This window comes from Ambystoma mexicanum, chromosome 8 (genome assembly GCF_040938575.1).
Source record: "Ambystoma mexicanum isolate Mex_15411 chromosome 8, UKY_AmexF1_1, whole genome shotgun sequence".
Lineage (NCBI taxonomy): Eukaryota > Metazoa > Chordata > Amphibia > Caudata > Ambystomatidae > Ambystoma > Ambystoma mexicanum.
The window spans coordinates 1,008,741,358-1,008,757,853 of NC_090929.1; the positions used below are offsets into that span (position 1 = coordinate 1,008,741,358).

At 45.6% G+C, this 16,496-nt stretch overlaps 1 protein-coding gene across 2 annotated transcripts in view; it reads left to right on the top strand.

The window, feature by feature from the left end:
• LOC138472650 (DPY30 domain-containing protein 1-like) overlaps window positions 1-16,496 on the top strand; it is a 344,183-nt gene that overhangs the window by 76,188 nt on the left and 251,499 nt on the right. For both annotated transcript variants that reach the window (XM_069610928.1, XM_069610929.1), the window contains exon 2: window positions 11,849-12,221. In XM_069610928.1, the coding sequence (XP_069467029.1) occupies window positions 11,849-12,221 (373 nt within the window). The remainder of the gene's footprint in view (window positions 1-11,848; window positions 12,222-16,496) is intronic.

The following is a 16,496-nucleotide window of genomic DNA, read 5'->3' on the forward strand; positions in this document are numbered from 1 at the left end:
TGACAGTTGTTAAATGAAGCTCCATCATGAGCATTGGTGCGCAATTTCACTTCTTTGTAGCCCACCTGATTCCAAATTTTGTCTGCCTGTTCTTCTATGATTGCAGCAAACAAACTTGTCATATCCCCTATGGCCAGCAGCACCCCTGCTGTCATTTTCTCTAGTGCTTGTATCCATTTACTGGCCCCGGCCACGAGAGAAGGTAAACTACACATTAGGTTATCCCTGTACATTGTTTGCCAGGGCACATAATGGGCTCACCCTCGTCACTTCTGTAATAATGGCATTACCTGCGTTTTTGGTCCTGCCCTATCTCCCCCAACATTAGTGTTAACCCCATTTTTACCTTCCCTGCCATGCTGCGTAAGGAGGTGGACCAATCCCTACCACAACTCTCTGTCCTGTCGTCTCCGCTCTTTTCTTCCCTTCTTCTTAGTTTCTCGGGTGTCCATTCGGGTGTCCATTCGTCACTGTCCCGTCACTCCATTTGTCTCTTATTGACCCTTCGTCTTACGCTACGTCTTCCTCATCTCCCTCCCCTTAGTTTCCTCCTCTTCGCCCCCCATAAAATATTAATTTTATTCTCCCTGATACCCATTCCCCCTTGTCTCCAATGTTCTTCCTCCTCACCTCCTCTTCGATTACCTGTTCTTTTTGATGTCTGCTAAATATTTTCTTTCTCCCCACGTGTGCATCTCCTCTCTTTGTTCCTCCTTCTCCTTTTCACCTGTGCTTTTCCTCTGATCTCCCTTAGATGTTTCCTGTGGCTGGTCGTAAAGTGGGATACAGCCCGTAGGGTGGGGGTGGTGAGCTCGATCCATCCCCTCCCATTGTCATTTCTTTCTTTAATTTGTCCTCTTAAGTCTCCCCGTATACTTTCCAGAGACCCAATATATTCTGCTTGCTTTTTAGCTTAGAGCCTTTATATTTTATTAACAGGTATGAGAACATATTCTCTATTATTTTACTGTCAAACGTACCTTCTCCTGGCCAGGTATGGAAGCACTGCCCTGAGAGTAGTTTTTCAATATTTTATCGTGATACTGGGGCAATTTACGGCACATATGATCTAAGAGGCTATCCATATATGCCATTATTTCCTTTTCTCTTTTATTCCACTCCTCTGTGTTTCCCCTTTTTCTGTTCCCACAACTCTTCCCCCTCCTTTTCTTCCCAGGCACACCCTTCAATGTTCACTCTGGCCCTCTCCACAGGTCCAAGCAGCCACTCCACTCGCTCACACTAGCCCTTTCCAGAGGCGCGACCATTTAATCCACTCGATGTAAGTACTTGACAGCCCTCTCCACCGGCTCACCGTCCCCATTGGTGCAAGAGTGTCCAGTGTCTACCCATGCACACTCCTGCTGTTAATAATGTGAAATGCCTGCTATTTTACACTTGATGCCTCTGCGTGCTGACTCGTCCACCACAATCCCTTACCATTAAATGACTCTAGCTACCACATGCATGTCCCTCTCTACAAGGAAAAACCAACACAACTCGTACCGCAATGACGCAACTATACAATTGCCTGTACTACGCACCACTCCTGTCTAACGGAGTTCGCCACGCACCCCTCATGCTCTACCGCAGGCGTGCCCATACCAGCACCCACTCCCTATCGGGTGGTATGCTCTAACATCTACACTACTACGGCAGATCGTCCTCCATTCTCTCGAGGATGCATCCTATACACCATAAAAACTATTTATAACTTCCCCTTCTGCTAGCATACACAGTGCAGTGTCTTCTTGCACGGTTATACTCGCGTCCTGGATACTCTTGAGTCCCCTTGGTACTAAGCTTACACCATGGGCTCGCACTTCCACTGAAACGCGGGACAGCTCTCAGGACCTAGCAGACCTTCGTGTTCTCAGCGTCTGCATGGCCTCTTCAGTGATGCCCTTTGAATCGGTCTGCAGTCGCCTGACTCGCACCCCCATGGAGGGCAGCCTGGATACCCTCAGTAGTCCGTGGAGGACTGAGACATCTCACTGGGCCTCAGAAAATGTAGTCAGGGGTCTGCCAATTAGTGCATAATAAAAACCACATATTCAAAGAATGGAGCGCAAACCGGGCAAGAAACAATGTTTATTACAGCTGGGTGAGCACAAATCAAACAGAACAGTGCATTAGCTCTGATCGAGGGGCTGACATCTGAATGGACTATGAACAGCTGTTTTATAGCAAGAAATACAATAGTTGGAAGAAGCACTTGCAAGTTGGGGGATTCGTTTTTTCTGTGCTTCCCAGGGATTTAATTGGTTTTTCAATCTCCTCCTCCTTGATAGTTACATTAAGTAGTGAAGGCGTCATAAGAGCAAACAGTTTAATAGTTTCCCATCACTTGACCTCCCCATGTGGTACCACATTTTATTCACAACCCACTGTAAGGAAGGCATGGTATCAAAGTAAGACAGAGACAAGTGACCACAGTTCACAGCTGTTTATTGAACTTTATCAAGGGTGTGATAAATGCCTATCTAAATCTACAGATAAGAACAAGCTACGACCATCAAATAATAATAATGTAGTCCTAGTGGAGTCTTGTAAAAATAAAAGGCACAATACTAAAAAAAACATATTACCAATCCTTACCGCTAAATACAAGCAGTGTGGGGAAATGTTCATGAAAAAGAAAGAAGTGTTCACAAAATGATAAGTCAGGATGTTCAGGCCGTTGGCCTCCCTTCCCAATTTTTTCAGCACCGGACAAGGCGGTTCACTTGAGCATAGCACACTCTTGGGCTTCTTCGGCATGAGGACATAGTTCCATTTCCAACATCGGGGCCTTCTGTGCCCAATAAGTCTCTTAAGTTATCAAAGCCTTGTGATTCAGAGGGCCTGATATACAAAAAACAAACAAATAGTTCCTTTACAAATAGTCAAGTCGGGTGATTCATTCTTCGCCCTGGATCCTCCTCAGTCAGGCTCAGATCCCTTTTCTACCGCAACCTTTAGTTTGGTTCCCCCTCTTCCGGGCTCAGATCCTCTTCCCCAATGCTTATAGAATATCTTTTTTCGGATGACTCTCGCTTCACCCCTGATCCCCCACAGCCGGGCTCAGATCCCTTTTACACAATTAGTCTCCCTCAGCCGGGCTCAGACGAATTACAGTTCGTATCAGCTATCAAAGATTTTCGAATGTGCACATGGTTTAGCTTGACCCGTTGCAGGACCACTTCGATTTCACAGTTCACAATTTTACACTGTCAGTTGGATAACTAACCGAGGCCTTTGAATGAGCACCCACGTGGTGCCGGGCCCCTCTGTATATGGTACCTGTCTTTGTTTCAAAGGTTCAGTCACTCCTTGGATATTCAATTATGTTTGCGTTGCTCATCACATACGCCTTGCACTTTTTTCCTTGCAGATTTCTTCGTACAATGTTGCCGCTTGCAACCTTGTTTCTAACACAGACCGGTTTGCTATCAGTCTCTCCGACTCACCGGCTGTGCTGACTTTACAGCCCTGCTTTGTTGTAGGAGCCAAGGATAGTACCACTGCAGCAATCGCTCCTCCACGCCTCGGCTGTCGATGCGGGGTAGCCCTGGGTACCTTCGACACACAATGCACCTTTCTTTAGCTTCATTTCCCAGTCTTATGTTTCTTATTTGCGAATGCTCGTGAAATTAACGGTTTCACTCCAAAAAGGCCAAGGGCAATTCCCTTCTTGCCACCCTTTCTGGTCTTACCGTCTTTCTCCTTGTTTTTAACTGCCATCTCGGAACTGCTTCCTCATGTGTTTTGCCTTGCTCTCAGTGTGCCTTCGTGCTCTGCCTTTTATCCCTGTGGGGAAGAGACATGGAGGTCAGGTGTGTGTTGTCAAGGTGTGGTGCCTAATCTCATTAGAGGGACAGGCTTGCAGGAAAAAGCCAGAGGTATTTATTTTAGCTTTGTCCCTGGGTTTTGTATCTGGGTCTTGAAATGAATAGGGGGGATTGTTGGAACTGTAGTGTTTTTTAAATGCCGACTGGGAGTTCAGAAAATAATAACCAGAGGGACGGGGAGAAGAATGACTGGGATGGTAGGTGTTATAATATTCCTGAGTAAGTAGAAATGTAGTAGCATCAGAGAGACAACAGAAGGTATATTGCCAAATAGAGGCGTTTCGTGTTTTTCTCACTTTCCTTGATCGTCCTCTCTTCCTTCCAGTGGATGTTAATTTCAGAGGGTAGAGGTTAGGTAGATTATTGTCAAGAGGTCTGGTAGGGATGGTTCTACATTTCCGAGAAGGACATGGTTGGGATGACGTTGAGGTAGAACAACCACATCATACAAAGGCTGAAGGGACATCGGGCAAGGACATTAGAATAGAGTACGGGGAACAATTTGTCTCACCTAATGGCGTTCTCCTCTTTTGGCATTCAGCCTGAGCTTTCCACTCACCTCCGCAGAAAGGGGGGAAAAAACTCTTTGGTTTTCCACACCACCCCAGAACATCTAGTTATTAATGAAGCAATATTTGCGCAGACTGCCGGAACTTCAATACACTGCCATTGGTCAGCACCATTGAGAACCAGACACGAGACACCCTGCAGCTGGTGGGAAAGGGGACATTCACACGATAACTGTTAAATAATGACCATTGTGGACTCTGTGGTAGATACATTGAGTGCTAGCTACTTTGTCATCAGAGCTTAGGAACTTACTGTCTGATTGGTCCTCCCAGGAACGCCACTCCACCCAGTGTTCCCCTCCCACTGCCCCCTGCCAATGGGCATCTGTGGTCATGTGACTGGCACACTGGAACAGAGCCTCCCTCTCGGCTACCGTGCAGGGCGGCTTGTTTGGCTGACCGTCCTGCAGTTACATCATCCAGTTCTGGGTGTGTTCATTCCCATATGATGAGTACATTGAGCCCCCCCCCATATTTGCACATCCCTGTCGTTGTGGTCATGTGTTCCCAGATCCAGCCTGCCCAGAGGAATTTCTCACTACGCATATTTGTAATCATAGAGCAGTGTTTTGGACCAAGTTTATATCCAATGTATCGTTACCCCCTAGCATTCTTGGTGAAGTACTTTTTACAGTGTGTCTGTGGCTCAGAGTATCTGTGTTGTTCCCCATGTGGCCACCCCCACAGTGCATTTTCTTTACTCACCTCCGCAGAAAGGGGGGAAAAAACTCTTTGGTTTTCCACACCACCCCAGAACATCTAGTTATTAATGAAGCAACATTTGCGCAGACTGCCGGAACTTCAATACACTGCCATTGGTCAGCACCATTGAGAACCAGACACGAGACACCCTGCAGCTGGTGGGAAAGGGGACATTCACACGATAACTGTTAAATAATGACCATTGTGGACTCTGTGGTAGATACATTGAGTGCTAGCTACTTTGTCATCAGAGCTTAGGAACTTACTGTCTGATTGGTCCTCCCAGGAACGCCACTCCACCCAGTGTTCCCCTCCCACTGCCCCCTGCCAATGGGCATCTGTGGTCATGTGACTGGCACACTGGAACAGAGCCTCCCTCTCGGCTACCGTGCAGGGCGGCTTGTTTGGCTGACCGTCCTGCAGTTACATCATCCAGTTCTGGGTGTGTTCATTCCCATATGATGAGTACATTGAGCCCCCCCCATATTTGCACATCCCTGTCGTTGTGGTCATGTGTTCCCAGATCCAGCCTGCCCAGAGGAATTTCTCACTACGCATATTTGTAATCATAGAGCAGTGTTTTGGACCAAGTTTATATCCAATGTATCGTTACCCCCTAGCATTCTTGGTGAAGTACTTTTTACAGTGTGTCTGTGGCTCAGAGTATCTGTGTTGTTCCCCATGTGGCCACCCCCACAGTGCATCTTCTTTACTCCCGCAGTTGGTAGGTGCGTCGCCCAATCTGGTTCCAAATTAGCACCTTTAACACAAAGGCATCACTAACTCTTGTGTCAGGACCACTGGCATTCCCTTTCAGATCAACCATGGCTGATGGTATGAATTTCCCTTTCCAGGTAGTTTCCTCCCTGTGTATCCAGGGAGTGGATGAAAGCATGTCTGCTTCCTTCCAGTCTTCGCCCCTTTCTGGCATTTTCCACCTTTTTTATAATACTGAGCCGGAAGCAGCCCAGGATTGGTCCTTCCCTTGTGTGGCTTGTCTGGTGGTAATGCAGTGATAATGGAGTTTGCATTGCATTACAGCCACATTACCGGACCGCCGAACTATAGGCTTTGAGGTAAGGTGGAGGAAATGCTGGATGTAATTCCTCCTCTTTTACCGCCAAAAAACAACCAAATCAGCGATAATTCTACCAAAATCGCCATGGAGTCTGTAACAATGATGGACCGCCAGTACTTCAGGTAAGTTCTCAGGTTCTTTATTGTCCATGTCCTGAACTCCTCCACAAGACACAGGGATGGCAGGGGACACAAGATGACACAGGAAACACCGGGCTCACCCCCACACCATCTTCTCAGCTCACAGCTTCACTCTCCTCTCCAACCGTCACCAGCAGAACACCTCCACACAAACATTCCACACAAACATTCCACTACAAATGACCTCACACTGAAAGCTAAACTGTAGGCCAGATTACTACAGAGTCCTTTGGGCTATAATTAATGGAGACTAACACTGCACACCACCACTTGTAATCTGGTAGTAATTCCGCTGGACCCTGCTGAAATGCCACCAAACTTGTAATAAGGCCCATTATGTTTTATTAGAACGTGGAGCTTATGATTACCTCCCTCTTTCCATTGGTTGTTCATTAATTGAGGCACAGATTGTTCAACAATGTGCTTCGAGAACAGGATCAGGGCACTCTGTGCCATTTTGATTCCGCAGTTGTTGGCAGGTGAGACCCTGACGTCTTCCACAGTGTCCAGCGAACTCGCACGAAGCAGGGCTTGCCATTTCAGGTACAGTGCTTTCAGGAGTTTCTCGTGGGGTACTTTTCTGTCTGTTGTTGACATTCTGCATACTTCTGCAGTTCGCATTTCTTTCAATGTTAATGTGGCAATAAGACCCGAGGCAGCGGGCCAATACCGCCCCAGGTAATGCCCGGGGCCGTAGTTAACGAAGGCCTCGAGCATTAGCTGCGGCGGTATTGGCCCGCCGCCGAGGGTCTTATTGCCATTAGCACATCGGCCCGTTGGATCGGGGTGCTAATGGCATTTTTTTCTCTGTTTCGCTGCGTTTCGAAACAGAAAAAAAAAATATGAAAAAAATGGCCGCCGGGAAAGGGAAAACTGAGTCCGTTTTCCCTTTCGATGGCGGCCATCGGGAGCGGACGCGCTGGGAACACAAGTGTTCCCAGCGCGTCCGCTCCCGAAAAAAAAAAGAACCAGAAGGTAAGTGGGGTTGTGAGGGTGGGGAAGAAAAAAAACAAAATGTACCTGCGTCCCTGCTGGGGGATGATGGAAGCCTCCAGCCGTGTGGAGGCGCTGAGCCGGGATGGCCTGCTCCGAGCCTCCACACTGCTGGAGCCTGCTATCGTTGCCCAGCGGGGACGCAGGAGCAAAAAGGTAAGTGGGGTAGGGAGGGAGGGAAGGAAAAAGAAAAAGCTTACCCGAGTCCCCGGCAGGGGGTGAAGGCAGCTTCTCAGTCATGGGGATGGCCCCGCTTCGAGCCTCCTCATTGGCTGAGGGGCTGCCACGCCCCTGCCGAGGACAAGGCGGCTGGAATCCCGGCCGAGAATCGAAGTATTCTCGGCCGGGTAATGACCCGGCGAGAGCCAATCAGAATGCTTGTTGCATTCTGATTGTCTCTCGCCGGGTATTAATGTGCTATGGTTAGGTTTTACTTCATATTAATCACTTCCTACATTTTGGACATTCAATATTGCGCCTGTATACTATTCAAGAAGCATTTGCAATTGACATGTTTTTATTTTAAGACTCTGAGCCTTTTGGCTCAATCTGTAGTCCATGATCATCTTTTCAGATATAGAAGAATCCTTCTGAGCATTGGGAAATACAGTGTCTCCGAGGGGAGGGTGAGCCCAGGGAATCCCACTCTATCCACCTCTGGGAGTCGCATGGGGTAGTGGTGGACGACTCCAGATCCCAGTCTCTCTGACCCTCATACAAAAGGATGGAGAGTTTCTCCAACTCACCATGCTAAGCACATTTCAGTACGTAGGTCTTAGAATATCAGTACATTCTTCATGGGTACTCATTTGGGAGCACATGCTATGTGCAAATTAACAAGGCAATAGTATGCTATAGTAATAACCCAGGTCTTCACCTACTGGAGTCCATCCTGTATATGTATAGAACAAGAACAGGATAGTGGCCTCTTCAAAGGTGGCATCCGGGATATCCCACTGATTCACCACTGCAGAAAAGGAAACTCAGTTCCTGAGACCAATGATAATTCTTCCCCAATAAGCTCTTATAGCTCTGATGCATTTATAAGTGGGTGTTAATTTTTTACAGGATAAAATGTACTTGTGCCCACTTATGTTAAGGGTAAGAACCTGGATTAACCCATCTTTGATAGGAAATCTGAATATAATCATGGGTAATGATTTATCCATAGTTGAAATATGTACACTAGGAGCTAAGAAAGCTAGGCCTGAGCTCCTGGGTCTCATATCTTCTTTTTATTCTAGACTGAGCTAAGTGAATAGTTGAGATGAAAAGCGTAAACGAGTCTCGAAAGAAAGGGAAGGGGGGAATTACACAAATCCTCATTCATTTAGTACCTAACTTTTCGTTTCTGTAAGGAAACGGGAGCGATATCTCACCTAGATCAAATGGCAATGGGCAAGATCTTTTCTCTGTCTGGTTGCATTGCCACTGGCTAGTAACAGTGGAATATGACACGAACTTCAACTAGACGAATGTAACTGTCCCTGTAATAAAATAGGTTTAGACTTATTGGCCCGTTGCCGAGTTACTGGCCTGAGCAAAGTGAGGGCTTTTAACAAGGGTCCCTGGGCCGATAAGACCGGATCCTGCACGCCGGAGAGGGCCTTAAGGCTATTAGCACCCCAGGTCTCCAATCCGGAAACCCGGGATGTTAAAAAAATAAATACATTTAAAAAAAACATTTGCGAGGCGTCCCGTTCAATGAATGAAAATACTGTCTAAATCCATTTCAAGCGGCAGCAGAGGCGCGGTAGCCACGGCACAGGGGCCACCAATGAAAAGAGGTAAGTGGGGTGGGGGCGAGGATGGAAGGTAAAAATAAAAGTTAATGGACGGAAGGGGTAAGATGGTGCCAAGGGTGGGGGAAGCAGCCTCCAGGTTCCATGGAATGCGGGCTGAGATTGGCAGTTTCAGCCTGCGATCTGCAGAACCTGATCGGCTGCGCCCCCTGCACTAGGTGCTACCGTGCTAATACTTCTGTGAAAACTGTACACACCATGTTTTATTCTTCTGACCTCATTTTGTAACCTTAAGACACATGTATTTACTCTCTCTTCTACGAGATGTAGGGATTTGTAATTTCTGGATGCCTAATTTTTTATATATGCCCCTAGTAAACAGCTGGCATGTGCACTTACACTTTATGGGGAGAAAACACGTCATGTCAGGAATGAACTCACTTTGTCAGTCACCCGAATGATGCAAAGCAGAAGGGATATGTTATTTTCCTCTGAATCATAAAGTGATAAAACCAGACCTCAAGATACTACTTTTACTTTTATACTTTGAGTAATGGCAGCGCAAATATTTGATGTCATCTGTTGTATTAGTTAACCTAAAACATTCTTATTAGTGGTTTTAGGATTATACATTTCTTTGTAAAAAGTGTCTATACATAAGTGTTTATGGTTATGATGGAATATGCTTATGAACATCTGAATATGTATTGTCCCCTTAAAACGACTCTCCATATTAGGAAGTTATAATGTTAGCTGTCCTTCCTGTGGCACTGCTCTGCTGGTATCAATGATCCAAACATATCCGTGGAGCTTTGCGGTCACAAGCAGGTGGCACGTGTCGCTTGTTTTCATGTTTGTTAAGAGTATTTTTACTCCCTATTTTATTTTTGTTGGGAGCTTTTACCTTTTATAAGGGAGTAAAAGTGGCTGGTATATCACTTACCCATTGGGCTCTTTCCAAAAAGCCATTTATGGTGCCAAGATGACTCATCATTACTGGGCAAAAATCGAAACACAATCATGTGAGAAAATAGTTGTATCAGTATCCTTGACTTGTTTACAAATGTACCTGTCTGGTGTGTTCAGTTTGTGGGTGGAAAACATCACATACATGTGTGCTGGCACTTGGCTGGAACATGGAAGTGGGCAAAGGTTTATTGCCTGGTATTTTGCACATGCATCTGGTCAACATGGTGGCTATGTGGATTATGGGTCATTTGGGGAGGGGATTCCTGTGACCCGGCTCCCGTGGCACAATGTACCTTAATGAGGTTAAAGTTGGATACTTGAAATAATGATACATTCATACCTATTTTATTTTTGTTGGGAGTTTTTACCTTTTATAAGGGAGTAAAAGTGGCTGGTATATCACTTACCCATTGGGCTCTTTCCAAAAAGCCATTTATGGTGCCAAGATGACTCATCATTACTGGGCAAAAATCGAAACACAATCATGTGAGAAAATAGTTGTATCAGTATCCTTGACTTGTTTACAAATGTACCTGTCTGGTGTGTTCAGTTTGTGGGTGGAAAATATCACATACATGTGTGCTGGCACTTTAGATAATGCCTTTCGGTGCATGACACCGCCTTTAGGTTTTGTTTTCTTTATTTCTTTGGGGTATTAGTGAAGTATAGAAGCGTCACGGGCAATTCGCAAGGAACATGGAAGTGGGCAAAGGTTTATTGCCTGGTATTTTGCACATGCATCTGGTCAACATGGTGGCTATGTGGATTATGGGTCATTTGGGGAGGGGATTCCTGTCACCCGGCTCCCTTGGCACAATGTACCTTAATGAGGTTAAAGTTGGATACTTGAAATAATGATACATTCATACCTGTATGCACATTTTTCTAACTCCTAATATATTAAAATGCTGGCATAACCAGTCTCCATCCTTAATTTGTAAAATAAATTCCTGCACGCTTTACTATTTTACAGCTCTCCACATTCGGGCACTTCCCTCCACAGAATGCATTCCCTGCTACACGGCAACAGCAAAAAATGCTGGCTTTGCCAGTGCTTGTTTTGTGTGGGCCAGCTGATTCTCTTTGACATTGGGCCTCATTCCAAGTTTGGAGGTAACCATGGTGCTATTTGCGCCATGGCTGCCTCCAAAACCGGTTCCGACTCCAACCTTGTTCAATGGGACTTACCGGTCTAGTCCGACCTTTGCGGGACCGGTAAATCCCCATTGAAAAAGGCAATCCCCATTCCCATTTGAGCCCCCATAGGGCTCAATGGGAATGGGGAGGGAGCTAATAACGGTACCGTAATTTGCGGTACTGTTATTAGCTCTGAAGTCCCTTAACGGGCCCCGTCCATAACGCCTGGTAAAACTAGGCGTTAAGGAAGGGACCCGCTAAGGGACCTCGGAATAGGTACCAATGTCCTTAAAGGTGCCCGGTATCCCTTTGCGCCCACCTCGTAATGAGGCCCATTGTTTTCAATTGCGAAGCACCATCATGATAATTTCACAGGAATTGAATGTGTGTTCAGCAGTTCAGCAATGTACGGTCATGTTTAATGAAAGCTTCTTTCAAGCAACCATGACATTCCTCTGTTATTCTTCTCCTGCGGCCAAATAGTGATTTCTATACAGTCAGATCCAATGGGATTGATCTTGGCCAGTCAATCTTGGGTTTACAGCCCCAGAGCATACATTGAAGCCAAATGTGCAAAATTGGGTGGGTGGGGGTGTTTCTTTGTATTTGTAACACATGCACTATCTGCCGCAAGTGCATGATGAAATAGCACACTCATGCTTGACTCAAACTCTGTTCTTTACCACAGTTGTTCAAACATGGGACTGGATTCAGGCAGTGGTTCAAAGATTCAAATGGATTCAGGCAGTGGTTCAAAGATTCAAATGGATTCATGCAGTGGTTCAGAGATTCAATTGGATTCAGGCAGTGGTTCAAAGATTCAAATGGATTCCGGCAGTGGTTCAAAGATTCAAATGGATTCATGCAGTGGTTCAAAGATTCAAATGGATTCAGACAGTGGCTCAAGGATGACAATGGATTCAGAATACCTCAAGAGGTGCCTTGGGAAATGTCTGACGGAAGCGCTTGCTGAGGTCGCCGAGCATCGCCCGATGGATCCCATAGAGTATCTGGCACATTGGCTGTTCAAATACCGGAAGAACTTAAACGAACAAGAACAGGTAAAAACTATAATTGTAAAAGAGGAAAATAACACCTGTAATTTAAAAAATATATATCTAACCCACTGATGTGCATCATAATTCCCAGTACCCCCTATATGATTGCCATAGTATGTTGAGTGTTATTCATTTGTCATATGTTCCGAACATAGCGTTGAAGAAAACTGATAAGGGCTTTAAATGTTGACCACTGCCCTATCAAAAAAGAACCAAAAGGACAGTCTTTTAAAGCTCTTATCAGTCCCTCGGAGTGTACATTTAAGAGAATTGGGAGCATGATGCGATCGTCTCTGATGTGTTGATCCAGAGCATTGCCTATCGGCAACGCTCCCCCCAGGATTGGACCCTTGCCCTCTCTGGGACAGGTTACATGTAGCTGGCCTAAAAGAGGTGCTCATGGGGGACCCTTCAGAACCCACCTCCTGAGTCTGTAGTTGATATGAGTGCAAACCCTGGGTAGCCCCCGATGCTCCTGCGAATAATCTCATTCTTTTGAAGTGTGGATATCTGACGGCCTGGAACGTGTACTAAGAGCTCGGTAGTGTCCAAGATGATCATATGAAACTAATTAGTGTCTGTTCTAGTTAGTTTGGATAGGGATGTATGGTAACGGAGGGAATTCTTGATTTTCATATTTGAAGGCTAGAATGTGGGGTGCAATATCGTATTGTATTTTTAGCCTAGGCTATTTAGGAGAAATGGGGGAAATATCATGTCATCTAGGAAATTTATTTTTTACACCTGGGTGTGGGCAGTGGTAGAGTCTACAAGGGCTACTTAACAACTCTTGGTATTAACATTATGATTGATCGCATTGTCTTTATAGTTATCAATATATGTAGGTGCTGGAAAGTGGTCAATTTTATGTTTTATAATTAAATCTGTGTTTGGCATTTTACTCTCTTTCAGGTTTTGTCCAGCACATTATAAACTTCTCACTCACTCCTCTATGCTAAATTTCATTTGCTCTTCGCAAATGTAGAAAGTGAATTGATATCCCCTTAACCCTTAGGAGGAAGACTGGTGGAATAAGTAGCTTTTATTGAGTTCACAGAAGGCAAACAAATACTTTAAAAAAAATGCACTCCACAATAGTGGAACACTTATAAATACAATGTTTGTTTATTGAAAGTACATCTATTGAGACCCTCGGTCACTGTGATCTTTGCTACTGTATAGAGATTTTGTTTACACATGACTCCAAAATGCACTACTCAATTTTGTAACTTTTTTGGAACTGGAAGCTGCTTATGTGCAAAGGCTCACCTATTCAACCTGTCAGGATTTGTTTTCTCCGAATTTGTACCTCGTGAATATAATGCAGAAGCCACTGTCTTTATTAGAGAACATTGGCCATATGCACAAAGGAAGATAAGTAGATCCACAGTTCAGGAATTGCATATGTTATGGCTATTTTAGATAGTTCCAAATATCTGATGGGGACATGGCTGTAATAAAACCCAGATATAAACAAAATGGGTATTCACTTACAAATGACCTGTGTGGCATAGGGTCAACAGAACACACTTGCGTCAAATATAAAGCTTGAATGATTTTTATTGGCTATCACTGTAGAAGTATCACTAACTCTGAAATGTTCTTTGGGAATCATGCTACAAAAAATAAAGGATACTCTGTGCAAGGTGTCAGGATGGGTTAACTCAGGGTGTCTTAAAAACCTTACTTTGAGAATAATGATAATGATCTTCCCCAGGTTTCACTACTCTTGTCTAAAGTCTCAGAGATATAGCACTGAGTTTGCCTCTTAGCAACTCAGTGTTATGGATTTAGAGTGCAGCTTGTTTTCCGGCATTCTTCTTTCAACCAGTATTACACCCCCTTGGATAGAGTGTGTGTCTGGTTTAAATAGTATCATCCTGCAGCTGGGGGTGGTCTACCTGGTCCAGTTGGGCCTTTCATCGCATTCCTATCAGCAGGTACTTCTTCCCCCTTGCTTTGGGTTTTTGTCAGGTTATGAGTTTAACCCCCAGCCATGCGTTTCCCACCTGGGCTAATGCTGCCTTGTCTAGTCATGTCGATGTCTGAGGTATAGGTTTAGCAAACTCTGCATGTTTCTTTCTAGGTCTGATCACTCCGAGCAATCTCATAGGTTTCTCTAATGGTTTGGTCGCTGTGTCTGACCTATAACTCTCTGTAATCTCTGAGGCATTTCTCCTAGTTTGATCCCTCCCAGACTTTCTCGCCACCATTTCTGAAGCCAGGTGGAAGGGAAACAACCACCCCGATGCTACACAGCTCAGCGTCATGTCACCTTCTATTCTCAGTGTCAGTCTGCAAAGTCCTCAGACTTTGGTATGATTCTTTTTCAACATAAAAACAGATTTGCAAGAGAAATGAGTGTGACCGTGATTGGGAGATCGGAACCGCCTGCTGATTCCAAATCTGGATAGTGTAATAGTTATACCTGCCCTATGTGATGAAGTCACATTACCTGGGTATGCTGGAAGGAAACGGAGTACTCTGGGGCTCAAGATGCCCACAAGTGTAGTGAAGAACTAACCAGAGGTGGCAAATGGTGGAATCCCTGGGATCTTACCAGACAGTTCAAGACCTAGTCAGGCTCCTAGAAAGACACCCTTGTCACAACTCAATAATCAGCAATTAGGGACCCTGTTCCTTTAACATGAACCACCAGCTCCACTCGTCTATGGCGAGAGATGAGGTTGACCAAAAATCAGCCAAACGGGCAAGGAAACACATCCCAACACTTGCCTCATGCGCTAATATTACACCCCCTTACTCAGCCAGAACAGCACACCGCAAAGCCTCCACCATCACCACTCAGCATCAAAGGTATGTCATAAAGGATACAAGATCGGATAAAAGGCAGACGTGGAATACGTTTCCAAACTTGTTTTTATTAGGTTTATAAAGACAAACGAAAGCAAATCTCTTAGGGTCAAGAAAGAGGACAAAAGGTATTGCAATTGCAATCATTATGGACAAAGTAAGCATATTGGTCTATAGGGAAGGTTAAAAAAGGGCCATGGCATACGTTCTTTCATTTCTCAATAAGCCTGGTTTCTGGTCCTTCCTGGCAGCTTTTAAAAACAAAAGCAAATATGGGGATAGGTGATCAGTGATGCAAATCAAGCAAAAAGAGTTCCAAGTAAGATGTCTATCACAATCTTTTTTCATTCTATTGAAATGTCTCAGTCTCAGCTAGTCTGTGGTGGTGGGTCTTACTCCCGGGTCTCAAGTCTGTACGGAAGTATTATGGTTGATTCTGTGGTTGGTGTCCTCCTGAAGCTGGCCATAAACGAATGACCAGAAGGAATAGGTCACCAGGAAGCCTTACCAAGGTTTTTACAGGGCCCTCGCTAGTCCTTGCACTGCGGACTAGCATCTAGGGTGTGGTCAGGCCTGAAGGCACCTGGGATACCTGCAGACTATTTAAGCCACGCCCGACCTGCAGCACACGCTTCGCGTTGCTCTGCACTCGCAGCGTGACATTCACCGTGATCTGTCCTCTGCATTCCAGGCCTGCACCTGCAAAGGAAGAGAAGAACACCATTAGCCATCCTTACCTGCTTGTCAATCCAGCTCCTGTTGATCGCTCTAGTGTCACCTCGGAAGCTCGTCCTTGCTTGAAAGCAGAAACCTGGCGGAGGAAAAAGAAAGATAACATTAGTAAGCGTTTGCATCCCTCATTCAAGCATCATTCGGAAGCACGCTTTCCTGAGCGGAACTCGCTGTTGGTTTATTCCGTGCCCGCCTCCATCAACCTGCAAGAGAAAGGCACGGCGGGTAGCTCCCATACTTACTCGACGGCGGTCCGGACAACATCCACTCATCGCTCTGCATCCTCCCGGCCGCTCACCATCCAGAACATCACGGCGTCCTGCAAGAGAAGAATAACACAGGTTAGCAAACGGCAAAAGCACACATAGTGCCGCGCTCCGCGCATTCACTTACCATCTCGAGCACAGCCCTCTCAACCAGCTCAACGTCTTCATCATCCCTTCTGCACCTAAGAGAGAAGGAGGACATCAACAAGGGCAATTACAATTACGGACACATTATGAAGAACAATAGACTTGCCTAAAGAACTGAGTTGCAGCAGTCTGGACTCTCGGGCCAACGCCAGTGAAGCAACTTGGCAGCGAAGCGCCCCATTCACGACGCACCCCTGCACAGAACTGCAGGACGGAGAGCGCATCTTTTTTCGAAATCCAAGGTGAGGAAAACTCTAAGGGGGTTGTTGGGGTTCACAAGGGAGGTGGGCCCAGAGAGAAAGCGATTGTGGGCTAAACC